At 40.5% G+C, this 18,582-nt stretch overlaps 1 protein-coding gene and 1 pseudogene across 2 annotated transcripts; both read right to left on the bottom strand.

Annotated features, from left to right (window-relative positions):
• LOC134326773 (zinc finger protein 208-like) overlaps window positions 1-18,582 on the bottom strand; it is a 92,977-nt pseudogene that overhangs the window by 31,744 nt on the left and 42,651 nt on the right.
• LOC134326779 (E3 ubiquitin/ISG15 ligase TRIM25-like) lies at window positions 321-6,374 on the bottom strand. 2 transcript variants are annotated; one of them, XM_063008933.1, is made up of 6 exons: window positions 5,790-6,374; window positions 5,577-5,672; window positions 4,535-4,768; window positions 3,616-3,802; window positions 3,297-3,335; window positions 321-894 (listed from the first exon to the last, which is right to left on the bottom strand). In XM_063008933.1, the coding sequence occupies exons 1-6, from the start codon at window positions 6,372-6,374 to the stop codon at window positions 359-361; spliced, it is 1,677 nt and encodes a 558-aa protein (XP_062865003.1). In that variant the 3' UTR covers window positions 321-358. The 2 variants fall into 2 exon arrangements, with proteins under 2 accessions (XP_062865003.1, XP_062865002.1); XM_063008932.1 differs by having other exon boundaries at window positions 3,297-3,344; window positions 3,643-3,802.

Below are 18,582 nucleotides of genomic sequence, written 5' to 3'. Positions count from 1 at the left end.
TCTCCAGACACAGTCGTAAACAGCAAAAATAGTAGTGCAAAAACCAAAACAAGCACCAGTTTGGTGTCCATTGTGCATAAAAACAAGTACAAACACTTAACTAACAAAAAGTAAAACTTAAGTACTTAAAAGTAAGGAAAAAAGTAAGAAAAAACTCAAACGTGAGCAGGAGCTGTTGCAACAGGCAGCCACCTCTGCGGCGCCTTCCGTTAATAAAGGGGGTAAATACTTTTTCACAGCACTGAATAAATGGTGGTTAATAAATTGAAAAAGAAAATCTTCATAAATGTATCACTGCCTCACAGATTCTAAAATCACTCAAACAGTTTAATGTTAGACTTTCACGTAAATTTTACATTTAATTTGTTAAATCTGACAGTTTCACTTCTGACCCTGGATAAAGAAAAAACCCCGGGTAGAGGAGCTGAGTGAACGTGGTCTGAACTCTGTGGAGGAGCTTCATTGTATCAGAGACGCTGTAGAAGGACAGAGTTCCTGCTTCATAATCCACATACACTCCTATTCTAGAGGAACTCGGCATTATGGGAATTTTAGTCTCTTTGTTATTGGGCCTGAATAGAAATCCGAATGGAGAACACTCTAATCTCCAGGACTGATCATTACATCCAAACAAACACTCACCACCATCTCCCTTCCTGCTGATGCTTTTATATGACACTGCTATATAAACCCCATAATTCCCACTCCACTCAACCTCCCAGTAACAGCGTCCACTCACACTCTCTTTACACAGAACCTGAGGCCAACAATCAAATCTATCTGGATGATCAGGATACGACTGTAATGTTCTACTGCAGGTCACCACTTTGTTCTCCTCAGACAGACGGAGGTTTTTATTTACTGTGTTTGGATCCAGTGTGAACCGACAAACATCTGGAGAGGAAACACAAAATAAACCAATTAACATAGAAGAGAGAGAGAGAGTGTGTGTGTGTGTGTGTGTGTGTGTACACTATGTGTGTGTACAGTGTATGTGTGTGTGTACAGTGTGTGTGTGTACAGTGTGTGTGTGTGTGTGTGTGTGTACACTGTGTGTGTACAGTGTGTGTGTGTGTGTGTGTACAGTGTGTGTGTGTGTGTGTGTGTGTACACTGTGTGTGTACAGTGTGTGTGTGTGTGTGTACAGTGTGTGTGTGTGTGTGTGTGTACAGTGTGTGTGTACAGTGTGTGTGAGAGAGAGAGTGTGACTAAACAAACACACACACACAAACACTGTACAATCACACAAACTCTACACATACACACAAACACTGTACAATCACACAAACTCTACACATACACACAAACACTGCACAATCACACACATTAGACAAACACTACACAATTACACAAACCCCACACATATACACAAACTCACACATACATTACACAAACACTACACAATCACACAAACACTGCACAATCACACAAACTCTACACATACACACAAACACTGTACAATCACACAATCTCTACACAATCACACAAACTCTACACATACACACAAACACTGTACAATCACACAATCTCTACACATACACACAAACTCTACACATACACACAAACACTGCACAATCACACAAACTCTACACATACACACAAACACTGGACAATCACACAAACTCTACACAATCACACAAACAATGCACAATCACACAATACAAACGCTACACAAACACAACACGAACACAAATACACAGACACTACACATACAAATACTACTCAAGCACACAAATGCAACACAAACTCATAAACACTACACATACATGCAGTCACTAAACATGCATACAGACACTGCACAATTACACAAACACAAAAACAAATGCTACACAAACACATGAACAACTACACAAAAATACACAAACACATACATTACACACACTACACATACACACAGATAATACTCAAACACACACAAATGCTACACAAACACACACATACATTACACAAACACTGCACATATACACACAGACACTACACATACACACAGATAATACTCAAACACACATAAATGCTACACAAACACACAAACACTACACAAACACACACATACATTACACAAACACAACACATTCACAAACAGTACACAGACACACACCAGCAACACACAATCCAACAACAAACACACACACAGTAATGCTAATAAAGCTTTTTGAATTGTGTGTTTCAGTGTTTCAGTGTGCGCGCACACGTGTAAATGTGTATAAGCATGTATGTGAGTGGGTGTGTCTCTGTAACTGTGTGAATGTGTGTTGGTTTATGTTAGTGTGTGTGTGTGTGTGTGTGTGTATTTCAGTGGTTTCTGTGACTGAATGATTGAGACTCATAAAATCTCCTGGATCATAAATATACAGACAGCAGTTTAAATGATTGTTTTACTTGTTTTAACTTCATGGCCTCTGAAGTTCTTGGTGATTTTAAATAACTATTGAAGAAGAGTACATGGAACCGTGGTCTTTGGCAGGGACTCAAAATGTCCCTAATCTGAGGCATGATCACTGTCAGAACGATGTCACCACTGTCCAAACAAATTCAAAAACAGATAAAAAAGTAATTGCAATATATCAGTCTGGAAAAAGTTACAAAGCCCATTCTAAGGTTTTAGTACTTCAGCGAACCACAGTAAGAGCCATGATCTCCAAATGACATCTGGAACAGTTAAGATTGCTTCAAGAGCTCATCAACGTCTCATCAAGGAAAATATACAAGAACCCAGACAAACATTTAGGAAACCGCAGGACCTGCTGTCCTCAATTTAGATCTGATTTAATGATTCCAGTATTAGAAGGAAACTGAGCACAAATTAAGTCCATGGGAGAGTCAAGTAGTAAAATCACTGTTAACTAAGAGGAACATAAAGCCTCGCCTCTCATTTACCAATATAAGATCCTTAATGACCCTCAAGCATTTTGGTGATGATGTTCTGTGAACTGATGAGTCAGAATTCTTATACTTGCAATGAAGTTAAAACAGCATTTTACAATAAAAACATCTTACTAACAGTCAGTCATGGTGGTGGTAGTGTGATGGTGTTTTAGGGCTAAAGAAGAACATCTGGTCATCAGTCCATGATTTAAAGATTAAACACCAATAACAAGAGCAGATCTTTGTTAAAATAAATCTGAGGAAATAAAGTTTAGGTTTTGGACTTAATCAAATCTGGACTTGAACCAAACTGAGCTGCTGTAGCATCTTAACTAGTAACGTGTAACAAATATGTAAAATAACAGATAACTGGGGGGTGAAAATACTTTTTCACTGCACTGTGTATGTTTGTGTGCTCGTGAAGAACTTACATTGTAGAAAATCTTCTCTAATAGGTGAAGTAATCCGGACTTTCTTCACTGCAGAAAGAGTAACAGTACAATCACTAATCACAGTTAATACATATTTACACCAGAAACTGTTGCAGGTAAAGCCAGTAAAAAGTTTGGCTTGTTCTCCCAGTGTTTGTCTAAATTGACATTAAGTCTGGGTAATTGACCAAGTGTGAGTGTATTTCATTCACCATGACCAGTACTGGGTTGATGAGTAAATGAATGATGTTGTTAAATGTTCATGTTGGTGGATTTGATTGTTTTGTTTGATGTTTGAGTACTGAAGCATTTTGGAGACAATGGAACACTGAGGGCTTAAACTCACCTTCATCTGGTATCTTCTCACACTGATCTTTCCAGAATTCTTCTACTTTCTCTCTCAGCTGAGATACAGACTTTGTAACATCATCAAATGAGAGGAAAGGACTGATTGTGATGGTGGCTGATTCTGCAGATCCAGCAGGAGCCGAGAGAGAGTGAAAATTCTACATCCAGATAAATAATGTTCACAGAGAAACAACAAGATGATGATGAATCACAAATGATGGACAACAGACATGAAGCACAGAGTGATGTTTCTCCTAATAACATTAACAGTATTTCATGATCTCTTAGAAAAGCTGATTCTGATTCTCACAATTTTTCAGAACCCCAAGTGTTACGACTTTATGGGTCATAATGTGTTTTGTGTAGGTGGGGTTTCCCTATTTTACAGATTTGTGGAAGATGCATGAACATGCGCAAAAGTTACCACCATGTGAAGATGCCTATAAAAAGGAGACCTCAGGGAAGACAGGAGAGGATGCTTTGCTTGTGATGTGGTTTTTGTTGCATTTCCGGCTCTCCCCAACATGTTTGAATGAATGCTAACAATAATCAAGTTTAAGGGAACAAATCTTTCAACAAAAGGCATCAGGTTTTAAAGATTTTTAGTTAAGGGGACGTCAAGTTACAAGGTACCGCTGTAATTTATTACTTGGACTGGTGCAGCAATAATATAATTATTTTTAGTTCTGTTAAAAATAATTCTGTTAAAAATCACTGAGGCCAGTACTGGGCTAGTAAGCAGAAGGTTACTGGTTCAAGCCCCGCGGCCACCACCAAGTTGCCACTGTTGGGTCCCTGAGCAAGGCCCTTAACCCTCAATTGCTCATTGTGTTCAGGTCATTGTGTAAGTCGCTTTGGATAAAAGTGTCTGCTGAAAATGTAAATGTTACCTGGAGGAAATGGACGGGATCCTCTGTGTGTGAAAGCTGTTCCAGTTCAGCATCTTTCCTCTTCAGCTCTACAATCTGCTCCTCCACCTGCTTCAGGACTTTTTCAGCTCGACTTACTTCTGCTGTCTCTCGATCTCTGATCAGATCTTTTAGCTCAGAGCATCTTCTGTTAATTGAGTTGATTAGTTCAGTACAGATCCTCTCAATGTTTTTCACTGCTGTCTGTGCAGAACACTGTTAGAAGATTCAGAAAGAGGAAACGTTTCTCACTCAGATATTTGTCCATCCTTCACATTCATATGTAGCTACTGGCCAGACTAAGACTTTCATCTCATAGCTTGGTGATGGTGCTAATGGCTTGACTTTTCATACCCTTGAAAATGTTACCATCATCATCATGTCCACATGATGCAGTACTTGATACTCTACTTCCCAAATATAAGAAAGAGTTCCAGTCTTCTACCTTCCACCTTAAACTCCAGCACTTCTTCAGTGTTCATCATCACTTTAGTTTTTACTGCATTTATCAGCATGTTATATTTCCTCACAGAACACACCTGCTCCTGTATGTCCTTAATTCAAAATTATATGTGTGGATTAAATCTAATAATACGCAAAAACACCATATATACTGTGAAATGTGCTGGTGGTAGCATATTGTTACAGAAATACTTTTGAGTATCAGGAAACACCAGCCGGGACAGGACTGGGATTCAATTTAGTGATCTTCTCAAGTCAATAATCAATAACAACTATCAATAAGTCAATAACAACAATCAATAATATTCTTGGGTGGCTCAGTCAAAGCCCTAATCTGATCTTATCACCCTTATCATTATTAGCACAACCTTAAAATTGTTGTACAGCATTAATCACCAACTAACCAGGCAGAATGTGAAGATTTTTTGAACAAAAATGAACAAAAATGTTTGTTTATGTTTACAAAGTTACCTGAGATATAAAATATCTCATTTTTAATGGAGATTGGTTTAATGGAGGCGAGTCGGACTGATCCTGAGAGCTTTTTGTTGATAAAACTTACCTTGTGAGACTCCATAGCATTTATCAGCTCACAAAGTTCCTTCTCTCTGTTCTGGATTTTCTCCTGGAATTTTCTCTGGATCTCCAGCAGCTGCTTCTACACAGAATAACAATTCAGAATTTACTTGTATTGTGTACGAGCACCACATAAACAACGTCAGTGTAAATGATAATGAGTTGTTACTTGTTAAAGAGAGCTGTGTAATATTTTTACCTGTTTCTCAGTTCTTTCTGCTGCAGCTGATATTGTATCATGTCCTTTATGATCATCCATGGTACACATCAGGCAGATACACTGCTGATCAGTACGACAGTAAACCTCCAGCAGTTTATTATGCTGAGAGCAGATCTGATCCTGGAGTCGTCTGGAGGCTTTAACCAGCTTGTGATTCTTATAAGCAGAAGATTCATAGTGAGGCTGAAGGTGAGTTTCACACAAAGAGGCCAAACACACCAGACAGGATTTAACAGCTTTGGATTTTTTCCCAGTGCAGGAATCACACTCCACATCTTCAGATCCAGCAAAACAGTGACCAGGATGTGGAGCTTGAAGTTCTGTTTTCCTTAGTTTCTCCACAACTCCAGCCAGAATTGTGCTTCTTCTCAAAACAGGTCTTGGAGTGAAGGTTTGTCTACACTGTGGACAGCTGTATGTTCCCTTATCATCCTCCAGATCCCAGCAGTTATTAATACACACCATACAGAAACTGTGTCCACATGATGTAGTTACTGGATCCTTCAGTGTTTCAAGACAGACTGAACAGCTGAACTCGTCCTGAGTTACTGAATTTTTGGACATTTTTCTACACGTAAACAGAAACACCAGTAAACACAGCAGGTTATTTACAGCAGCTCAGATTTCCTGGTTTAGTTCGTGAGCATCATGTTTATGTTTACTTTTCTCGATTTCTGTTCATTTAAAATTTTTTGATTATCTTTTGTACTCATGCTGTGGGACTTTTAATTTGCAATGTTGTTGTAGTAAGTAGTATAAGACACTAGTTAACTACTACAACCTTCATCTTATCAAAACTTGCATTTCTTAATTTTTGTTAATCTTCTATATTTTATTATTGCTGTACCTTTACTGTAGTACATTTTATGATTCGTTACTGTACCCATGCTTTAGGACTTTTATAATGTGGTTGTAGTAACTAGTACAAGTGACAAGTTAACTACTACATCCTTGGTTGTAGAATTTTTTTTTTTTTTTTTTTACTTTTAATTCTTTATTACTGTACCCATACTGTAGGGTTTGTTTCTGTAATGTAAGTGTAGTGGGTGGTACATGTCACTAGGTAACTATTGCATCGTTTATTATATTAAAATGATTGATTTTAGAATTGTTGACACTATATATTGTTACTGTACCCATACTGAAGTACTTTATACAGTTATATTGAATGGTACATGCCACTGGGTAATAACTACACCTCGGCTTCATGCACTTTGTAGACGCTCCCTTAGCACTTCCTTATCATTTCAACTCAGATGAAGCTCACATTTACAAAATAACAGAAAATAAAAATGTACAGAAAAAACGTTTTAAACATATTTGATTGTAGTTTGTTCCTTGTTTACTGCAGAATCAGTTAATGCAGTTTCACTTATTTTTGGATGTTTATTAGCCGAGAACGAGACGAAAGAAACTCGAATGTCAGGCGAATGTCCAAGACTTCCTGGTTTAGTTCGTGAGTGTTCTGTTCAAAACAAGTGTGTTTAAATCAAATCAACAATCTGAACTACATAAAGTAACAATACACAGTAATGTACAGAAGTGTGGAAATGTATAAACTCACCTGCGTTCATCAACTTCAATTATTAACAAAACTACAAACACGGAACAGATCCACACTCAAACAGAACAGGATCAGATCAGTTTCACTTCTGCTGAACTAAAGGAGAGAGAGAGAGAGAGAGAGAGAGAGAGAGAGAGAGAGAGAGAGACTTTTTTTGACTTTTAAGACACCTTTAATCAACATTTTCAGATAACACCAGCAGTTAAAACCAGCTCAAGGAAAATCCAATGAGACAAGGGAGAAAAAAATTAAAATAAAATTAATAATAAATAAATTATACAACAACGATTAAAACAGTCATATTACAGTGACAGTAATTTAGATATTCATCACCAACTCACCAAGATCACCAGGTTCACACAAAATACCCCCAACCCCCCACACGTCAAAAAAATTATCTACATTATCCATGATGGTATAATATGTAAATTCAATCAATAATCGCTTTCTCACTAAACCTCTGACCATCAAGACTGGATCGGTACCACCACAACCCTTGATCCTGCTCTTCCTTGTGCACCAGATTGCCAATTTTGCGGCACCATACAGAAAATTTAAAAGAACCACTTTATGTCTATTTGTAACAGAGTACTTGGGCCCATAAATAAAAAAACTTTTGTCAAAAAAACCTACAAATCCAATTCCCCAGTTCTTAATTAAATTCAAAAGGGGGTCTAAACGTGAACACTGTAAAAAGACATGAAAAAGTGACTCAGTGGCCCCACAAAAAGGACAGCTGTCACTAGCCGAAGGATCAATCCGTGCCACGTGCCTGTTGGTAGCTAAGATCCCATGCACAATCCTCCACTGGAGGTCACCCACCCTCTTCTGAATGGGTCTTTTGTACAGGGACCGCCAGCTACCCTTAGGGGAAAAACCAGCCCCAACAACCACTGCCCATTTGGTCTCTCTTAAGTCTCGCAAGTTGTGAAAATGCACAGCTTTAACACAAGCCATGTACAGTGACCGTTTTTGTAGAGTGCTAAAGACACCCAGTGTAGGCATTTTGGAAGACAGCAGTGTCCCCTGTCCCTCCTGCCAATCCTCCCAGCCCAAGTCCATCACTATATCTGGAAAAATGGCCTCATCACTCCGACATTGCTCAACAGGGGTCATTCTAAGGTACTCGGACACAGAGGCAGACATATCAGATTTTAAATGGTCTAGTACCTGCCCAACCAGGCGCAAAGACCTAAAACCGACCCGTTCTGCCAGCTGTTCTACCGGTACCCAGTCCATACCTCTCCTTAAGTGGCAGAGCTTAGTAATTCCACTCTGTATCAGACGACCTCTCACAGAGCCTGAAATCTGGCCCAGAGATGGAAAAACCGGGTTAAAAAACAGTGGCTCTTCAAAAATCCATGCAGATGGTACATCACACTCCTTTGAGAAGGAAAACAGTTGCCAAGCCTCCATAGCAGCCGAGTAAAAGGGTGTCAGGCCCCCTAAATCCATGGTCTTCAGTGAAAGAGAGAACAAATGTCTATCCAAGCCCAAACGCCCAGCAGTTCTCAAAAGAGCGCAGGCTACCTCCGTCCAACTGTGATGCTCATGGTACAGCAGGCGTTGTATAGCCTGCAAACGCAAGGCAGCCACTCTGGAACGAATGTCCATGAGCCCTTGTCCCCCCTCTTGCACAGGAAGGTACAAAACTGCAGCTCTCAACCAATGTTGTCCATTCCAGAAAAAATTCACCAGCTCTCTCTGAATATCATCAATAAGTCCCCTTGGTGGATTCAAGACAGTGAACTTATGCCATAAAGCAGATGCAACAAGGTTGTTGGCGACTAGAACTCTACCCCTATATGATAACTGGGGTAGCAACCAAGACCATTTGGACAACCTGGCACGGACTTTCTCCACTACACTTTCCCAATTTTTTGTTTTTGCTTCATCAGTGCCCAACCATACTCCTAAAAACTTCAGACCAGTTCTGCTCCACTGTATACTACCTGGAAGTTGTGGCAAAGAGTCACCCCTTATTTCTGAACCACACCAAAGAGCCTCAGTCTTACCCCAATTTAGTTTTGCGGAGGTGGCCTGTTCATAAACCTGTAATGCATTTTTCAATGCCAAAATGTCTTGTTTATGACGTACCACTACTGTGATGTCATCAGCATATGCTGAAATCTTAACTATGCTGTTCCCAATCTGCAAACCAGACAACCTTTTCCTAAGTGAACACAAAAAAGGTTCTACAGCGAGCGAGTACAACTGTCCAGACAAAGGGCAGCCTTGACGTATTCCCCTTCCTACCAATACAGGAGTACTCAGACCCCCACCCGCCTTTATTATACAAGATGCCCCCGCATATAACAGCTTGATCCAAGAGATAAAACCATTTCCAAATCCAAAAGCCTTCAAGGTTGAAAAAAGATAGCCATGATCTACTCGATCAAAAGCTTTTTCTTGATCAAGCGATAAAAAACCAAAATCTGATCCAGACAGTTTAGCATAATCAAATAAATCTCTAATTAAAAACAGATTATCATAAATGGATCTTTTTGGTATGCAGTAGGACTGATCTTCGTTAATCACCATGTCTAAAACAGTTTTCAATCTATTTGCGATTGAACGAGATAAAATTTTATAATCAGAACACAATAAAGACACAGGTCTCCAGTTCGTCAGTCGGCAAAGATCCCCCTTTTTTGGAATGAGTGACAAAACAGCACGCTGACAGCTTATTGGAAGAACACCAGCACTGGAACTTTCCAGTAACACCTCATAAAAGTCCCTCCCTATAACTCCCCAAAAACTTCTGTAGAAGTCCACTGGTAAGCCGTCTATCCCAGGTGCTCTCCCAGGAGTGAGTTGATATACGGCCTCAGTGACCTCCTCAAAAGTCAATTCATTGTCCATTTCCAGTTGATACTGTTCATCCAGTTGAGGTAAGCCCTCAAGCAGGACATCTGCACTTTGCAGATCTGGAACATCTGCAGTGTACAGGTCTGAATAAAACTCTACAGCCAGCTTCCGAACCTCAACTGGGTCTGTGGCAATCATACCATCCTCTTTACGCACTGAAATCAAAGTCTTATGTACAGATGAGGGCTTTTCCAGATTGAAAAAGAAAGCAGTGGGAGCGTCCATGTCTTGCACAGAAAGGAACCTTGACCTCACCAGTGCTCCCTTTGCTTTTTCATGCAGAATGTCACTCAGCTCCTGAAATTTTGTGGTGAGCTCCGTCCGCAAATCAGGAACATTCTGATTTATCAATGAATTATGTATCCTTGTAATGTCCTTTTCTAAAGCAGTCATAGTGGTTCTTAGTCGGGATGTAGAGTAGGAAGTAAAATCTTGGCAGAAAACTCGTATTTGAGCTTTCCCCACGTCCCACCACTGCATTAGATTATCAAAATCTCCTTTTTTTCCTACCCACTCAGCCCAAAACAGCTTAAAATCTTCACAGAACCTTCTGTCTTGTAAAAGTGACTTATTAAAATACCACAGACAGGGTCTAGGTGTATGAAAATTAAAAGAAAAATCCACAGTACATAAGTGGTGATCAGAAAAAGAAGTGGGCTGTATACTAGATCGAGAAATTGTATCACGTGCACAGTCTGAAACATAAAACCTGTCCAGACGTGCTGCAAACACTCCCCTAGCCTCCACTTTAACCCAAGAATACTGCCTAACAGAGGGGTGTTTCTCTCGCCACACATCTATCAGTTCAAAATCAGAAACAATATTAGTAAGAACACGAGCAGACTGGGGGTGTGGCTCCTCTCCATTTCTGTCTTTAACAAAATCAAGGGTACAATTCCAATCACCTCCTAAGACAACAACATCTTCAGACGAGAAAGATTGTAAAAACTGCCTTAGCTTAGTAAACAGCTCACTTCTCTCTGATCCTCTATTAGGGGCATACACATTAATAAAAATAAAAACATGATCATAAACCTTGGCTCTAATCACAAGTAAACGCCCTGCTACAACTTCATTCACCGATAATACAGTTACTAAAGAGAATTGAGAGAAAAGAATGGCAACCCCTGCACTAACATTCGTCCCATGACTAAGATAAGCCTGCCCCTTCCACCATAAACCCCATTCAGAGACTGAATTATCATCACTGTGTGTCTCTTGTAAAAAACAAACATTTAATTTCTTAAAATTAAAAAGTTCAGAAAAAAGGGCCTGTTTACTCCTATCTCTAAAACCATTTACATTTAAAGTACCCACCCTCAAAACCCCCATTAAAACAGAAAAAAGAGAGAGGGAACAATAAAGCAGAAAACAGGTAAAGAGGACAGGATAAAACTTCTCCCCATGTGCTCTGTATTTATACAGCCTCACGATCAGAGACAAACCGTAAACCACTCCTCACATTTTTAGCTTTTCGGATGGCAGTGATGTGTTTTTTCAAACGGAACCGTTTCTGTTTGGAAAGAATTTCATACCCAACATCTCTTTGCGCCTTCAACACTGAAGCCACAAACGTATCTAAATCCGGGAAAAAATCAGTCACATCCACAGTTTTTCCCTTCGTCATATCCAAAAAAGAGTTGATCTGATCTACAGAGTACAGCATCTCACTTCCAAGTTGACTACCTCCAAAATCAGACACCACAGACATTCTGTCCTCCTCCATGTCCTCTTCTTGGGACACAACTGGACCTGACTGAGCGTCACATATACTCGCAGACATCTGCACTGAAGCATTGGCACCAACAGTGCTCAGGCCTTCCTGAGCACCCCCCTCACCACTTATATGAGCACCCTCCTCACCATTCACCTGAGCATCCCCCTCACCACTTACATGAACACCCTCCTCACCACTCACCTGAGCACCCCCCTCACCACTCTCCTGAGCACTCTCTTTATCACTCACCTTAGCACCCCCTTGCACACTCACCGCACCGCTCACCTGAGCACCCTCCTCACCGCTCACCTGGGTCTCCCCCTCACCACTCACCTTGGCACCTACCACACTTTCACCCTGGCTAGCTTGCTGCTGACCAGCCTCACTGTCTGAAACACTAGTTTTTAAACGCTCACTCACCTCAACTCCACAATGCGCCTCCGGAGCTGGAGCTGTGGACGATCCCTCACCTGAATCCTCAGGAGCGGTATCCGCAGCGTCCCTCTCCGGGGCGCCACCATTCTCAGCTGCGGTAGAATCCCGGTTCTCCTGCACAGTCCTCCGTTCATTCAATGGGCACTCAAAGCGCTTATGCCCTACATTGCCACACTGAAAACACCTCAAACTATCCGTACTGGCGAAGACCAGGTACGAGCCTTCACCATCCGAAACACGGAACGAGGCCTCGAGGGTTTTGTCCGCGCTGTTTAGAATCATGAGCACCTGGCGCCTGAAAGACAGGACGTGCTTTAGTCCTGATTTCTTGCATCCTAGTGGTATGTCCCTGATCTCACCCACAAATTTGCCAAAACGACTCAGCTCCTTTATTATTGGTTCATGGGACATGTACGGGGGAACATTAGAGATGGTGACCTTCGTCACGGGTGTAGAAAGGGGGGACACCGGCACAAAAGTCTCCTGCACCCAAATCCCACTCACTATCAGCTCATTGACCAGCTGTTTATCCTTCAAAAAGACAACCACAGCTTTATTCATGCGGGACGCGGAGTGGATCTGCTCACAGCCCACTTTCTCACCCACCGCGATCAGTACGTCTTCCACTGAGGCGGCAACAGGTGGAACACACCTGAAACCGTTTGATCGGGAAGAGAGAGACGGCGTCCCCGCCACGCGACGAGACGCCATTACTCCCCCCCGACTAGGCTCAGCTAGTTACCGATTACAGTGCACAGTAAATGAAATATAAAGAAAAAAGAATATAAACTCCCAAATAAGACTGTGAGAATTTAAAGAAAAAAAAAGAAAAGTAGTGTAGATTACTCACTCACTTCCACACACACCACCGCTCTCGCAAACTCACACTCGCCCCGCCCACTCCCAGCATGCAGAGAGAGAGAGAGAGAGAGAGAGAGAGAGAGAGAGAGAGAGAGAGAGAGAGAACCATCAACTTCTGGAACCATCTAAATGAGAGCGACCCCCAAACTTATCATTATAAAGCCCTGAAACACCAAGAGCTGAGCAAACATACCAGTCCCCTCATCCAACTGGTCCTGAGTCACTGCACCCATACACCACTAACACACACAGATACACCACTAACACACACAGATACACCACTAACACACACCGATACACTAATAACACACACAGACACTCCAACACACACAGATACACCACTAACACACACAGACACTCAAATAACACACACAAACACATTGCTAACACACACTGGCACACTAATAACACACACTAACACAATAAAGACTCAGGAACAAGAGAAATCTGTAAACCCAATTAGAATAAACCAAATTACACAAAAACTCCGAACTAAATATCTGAATTATTGGGAAACTGAAACTAAAACTCAAAGTAAAATGCAGTGTTATTTGGCCCTAAACAGACACTACAGTGCAGCAGATTATCTCAGCACAGTATCCGACCCTAAATTAAGAAACACCCTGACGAGGTACAGACTGAGCGCACACGACCTGGCCGTGGAGACGGGGCGACACACCCGGTCCTGGCTGCCCCGGGAGGAGAGGTTGTGTCAGCACTGCACTCTCAGTACAGTAGAGACGGAGCTGCACTTCCTCACCCGGTGTACCAAGTACCACCACGTCCGCTCCCAATTCTTCCCTAAATTTAACAACATCATCCCCAACTTTACCTCCCTCCCAGACCCCGACAAACTGCCCCACCTACTGGGGGAGCACAGAGAGAGCTGCACACTAGCAGCACTCTATACTTACACCTGCCACCAGGTGAGGGACAGTGGGTGACCATGTCTCATACACACATACACACACACATGCACAAACTGATTGTTTTACTACCTCATTATTGTAAATATTATACTTTTTATTGTTATTATTTTGCACTGTTTTTATTAATATTTTATTCTATTCTATATTTTTTGCACATGTAACTGTTCTGTATATTTTTGTTCTTTCTTATTTTTATTGTTTATATTTCCCTGTAACTTGCTTTGGCAATACGAATGTCCTTATTTGTCATGCCAATAAAGCTTCTTTTGAGTTTGAGTTTGAGTTTGAGTTGAGAGAGAGAGAGAGAGAGAGAGAGAGAGAGAGGTTTTCACACAACTTTATTTAAACATTCAGGACATCATATCCATAATAATTTTACATTACCTAAGTAAGCAAAGTGGAAGAAAATAAATAAATAAATAAAAATAAAACAAATAGATAGATAAATAAATAAACATTAGTACTTAAAAATTGTAATTATGGTTCAAAACCTTAATATTCAACATCACATAAAATCTTTCCTATACACCACATCGTACGGAATTCTGCAAGATTGTTAACCAGTTTGAAATATGTATATTCAATTCTGATCCGGGCGGCTAACATTCCTCTTAAAATCCCCTCAGCACTAACAGCTCCAGCTCCCCTTATTCTGTTTTTACGGCTTTTCCACACCGCTAACTTAGCGAGGCCTAAGACACAGTTAAGGAGACAGATTTTCTTTCAGTATTTGAAATTGTATTTGACACTACTAATAAATGCTTGATGTGAGAAGCGCTCATCAAATTCTCCAAACCACCTGGATAGTATTTGAAACAGACGACTTAGTCTGGGACAGAGAATAAAAAGATGTTCAACTGTTTCAACAGCTCCACAAAAGGGACAGTTTGACCTCACCTCTGAATTGAAATGGGCTACATGTTTGTTAGTGGCTATGGCCTTGTGGATCAGTCTCCACTGGAGATCTCCAACCTGCTTCTCAATGGGGGGCTTATAAAGAGAATGCCAGTGTCCCTTCATCAAAAGGCCATGCCCAAACACTCCTGACCACTTCCATGCCTGCACCTGTTATAGGACACTCTGATGGCGCACTTAACAGGGGTGTATCAAAGGACAAGATACTGTTCACATCTTCATTCTCTCCTACTCTCAGTGCTGAAACACTGATGGGAGGAAAGCACATGTTCCTTGTATGGATCTGCAGGTGCTGTTGTTCTATCACCTCTCTGCAGATTCCTGGGACTATCGCTATCACTTCATCCAGTATCTGTTTTAACAGACGCATGGAACGTATCCCTGTTGCGATTTGAAGCGATTCTGGCGATTTCCAACCAACCTGTTCCCTAAGATGCCCCAATAATGTGCATCCTGCCCTCACAAAAGCCTCTTTCAAACACCTTGAAGCCAGCAGTCTAAGAGGGAGAAATGGGTTATGAAACAATGGTTCTGTCATAATCCATTCTCCTGGTTCTATTGTTTTTCTATTGATTGAGAGGGTTGTTCGCCAAACTTTCAGCACAGATTGATAAAACGGTGACAAGTTTGTAATTTCTAAGTCTGTCAAATTTAAAAGGAATAACTGGTGATCATAGTTCATGTTTGTTGCTTTTCTGAGTAGAGCGCAAGCAATTCCTGCCCATCCTAAATGTTCTGTGAATAGCAACTTCTGAATGGTCTGTAAACGAAAGGAATCAACACGACTTCTCAGATCGATCAGCCCCTGTCCTCCTTCCTGTTTAGGAAGGTATAATACTGGGGCACGCACCCAGTGTTGCCCAGACCAAAAGAAATCTACCAGTTTGCCCTGGATTCTGTGTATTAACTGCTCTGGAGGTTCTAAAACAATAAACTTGTGCCACAGCATGGAGGCAGCCAGATTGTTTGTAACTAAAACTCTCCCTCTATAGGAAAGTTCTGGCATTAACCATTTCCAGCCAGCCAGCTTTGTTGAAACCTTATCCATCACGCCTTCCCAGTTTTTCAATTGATAATCAGTGGTTCCAAGAAACACCCCCAATACTTTTAGACCATCCCTCGCCCACTGTATATTCCCAGGGAGTTGTAAGTGCTCTATTTGATCCCATTGTCCTAAAAGAAGTCCTTCACTTTTACTCCAGTTAACCCTTGCTGATGAAGCCTTTTCAAAAATAGACAGACATTTACATAGATCTAAAATATCTTCTTTTTCTCTAAAAAACACACTGACATCATCCGCATATGCTGATACTGAAAGGTTTACAGAGTGCTCAGCGAAAGAAAAACCTCTGATGTTTTTCCTTATTCTGTTCAGGAGTGGCTCAATAACAAGGGTGTAAAGCTGTCCTGATAGCGGACAGCCTTGTCTTATTCCTCTCCTGACTGGCAAAGGGTAGCTGAGCCCACTCCCCACCTTCAGCATTACAGCAGCATTATTATAAAGGAGTTTGATCATGGATATAAAATTATTACCAAACCTAAAAGCTTTTAAAACGTTAAAAAGGTACCAACTCTATCAAATGCTTTTTCTTGGTCGATAGATAAAATCCCAACATTTAGATTGTCTCTTATTGATATGTCAATGATATCACGAATTAAAAAAAGATTATCAAAAATAGTTCGACTTGGCACACAATAAGTCTGTTCTATACCAATTATCTTACATAAAACGTTCTTTAGTCTATTTGCCAAACATTTTGAAAAAATTTTGTAGTCCACACACATGAGTGAAACCGGCCTCCAGTTTTTCAGTAACCCCAAGTCTCCTTTCTTTGGTAAAAGTGAAAGCACAGCCCTCTGACTGCTGGACGGTAGCAAACCAGTTTTAATGCATTCTAGAAGTACTTCATGCAAGTCTGTCCCAAGTTCCTTCCAAAAATGTTTATAGAACTCCGCTGGCAGTCCATCCACGCCAGGCGACTTGCCCGTTGACAGTTGCTGGACTGCTTCAGTAAGCTCCTCAAATACCAAGTCCATATCCAGTTCACTGCTGTCCTCTAGCCGCAATGCAGGGAGCTCCTGGAACAGCATCTGCATACAGCCATGATCGCAGCTGTCAGTCCCATAGAGTTCTGTGTAGAACGCTGTAGCCATCCGTCTCATCTCCACTGGGTCGGAGATGATGGAGCCATCTTCTCGCCAAAGATATATCATCTGCTTTTGTTTTACAGCTTTTCGTTCAAGATTAAAAAAGTAGGAAGTGGGGGCATCTACGTACATCTTTAATTGATGCTATTCTTGTTCTTATCAATGCCCCCTTAGCTCTTTCATTTAAAAGACTACTTAATTCTAGTTTCTTTTCTTTTAAAATGTTGATAGTATTCAGGGGGTTTAAGGTGTTATCTATTTCAAACGTTTTAATGTCTTCTTCTAATTTTTTAATTTTATTTTTTAAAACAGCTGTCATATTATAAGTAAAATTTTGGCAAAACACCCTTATTTGTGTTTTCCCAACCTCCCACCATTGTGCTAAACTTTCAAAGTCCCTCTTCTTGACCCTCCATGTGTCCCAGAAACTACAGAAAGAAACACAGAATAATTTGTCCTGAAGTAATTTCATATTAAAATGCCAATAATAGTTAAAACGTTGCAGTTTTTTAAGACATAAATCAACAGAAATCATGTGATGATCAGAAAGGCCATTTGGACTAATAAAAACATTTAATACTCTATTATTAAGAAGTTTGCTAATATAAAATCGATCTAATCTAGCACCAATTATCTGTGAGTTTAAGAACTTCACCCATGTGCACTGCTGGACTGATTCATTCCTCACTCTCCATATATAAATTAACTTAGAATCTTTTGTGATGTTTAGCAGTTCTAAGCTAGACTGTATATGGGGTTCTTCTCCATTTCTGTCCAGTGTGAAGTCTACAGTACAGTTCCAATCTCCTTCTATTATTATATTATCATTTGTATACCTGGTTAAAATTTCCTTTAGTTTGTTAAAAAGCTGTATACGTTCTGTGCCTTTATTTGGTGCATAGATGTTAATAAATACAAACTCTAAACCCATTATTTCTGCTCTTACTAAAAGCAATCTACCTTTAGCAATATCACATTTGTATATTTACATTTAATTCTTTAGAAAAAAGAGTAGCCACACCAGCCCTATTGTTTTCACCATGACTCAGAAAGCAGCTTCCTGTCCACCCCTTATGCCACTCTAATTCATTATCTACATTTGTATGGGTTTCCTGCAAGAAGATAATTTTAACTTTTTTTATTTTAAGAAACTCTAAAATGGCTACCCTTTTATTTTGATCTCTTCCTCCATTCATGTTAAGAGAACCCACTCTTAAAGTCTCCATTAAGAAAAAGGACAGGCTGAAGAAGAGCAGGAGAGTAATATCACCCATGACAGAAAGATTAAGTGCTGAAGTTAACAGTGACCTTATTTAGATTTTGATTTTTGGAGGG

Source organism: Trichomycterus rosablanca, chromosome 14 (genome assembly GCF_030014385.1).
Source record: "Trichomycterus rosablanca isolate fTriRos1 chromosome 14, fTriRos1.hap1, whole genome shotgun sequence".
Lineage (NCBI taxonomy): Eukaryota > Metazoa > Chordata > Actinopteri > Siluriformes > Trichomycteridae > Trichomycterus > Trichomycterus rosablanca.
The sequence above is the reverse complement of the archived record's forward strand: the minus strand, read 5'-3'. Positions and strand labels throughout refer to the sequence as shown.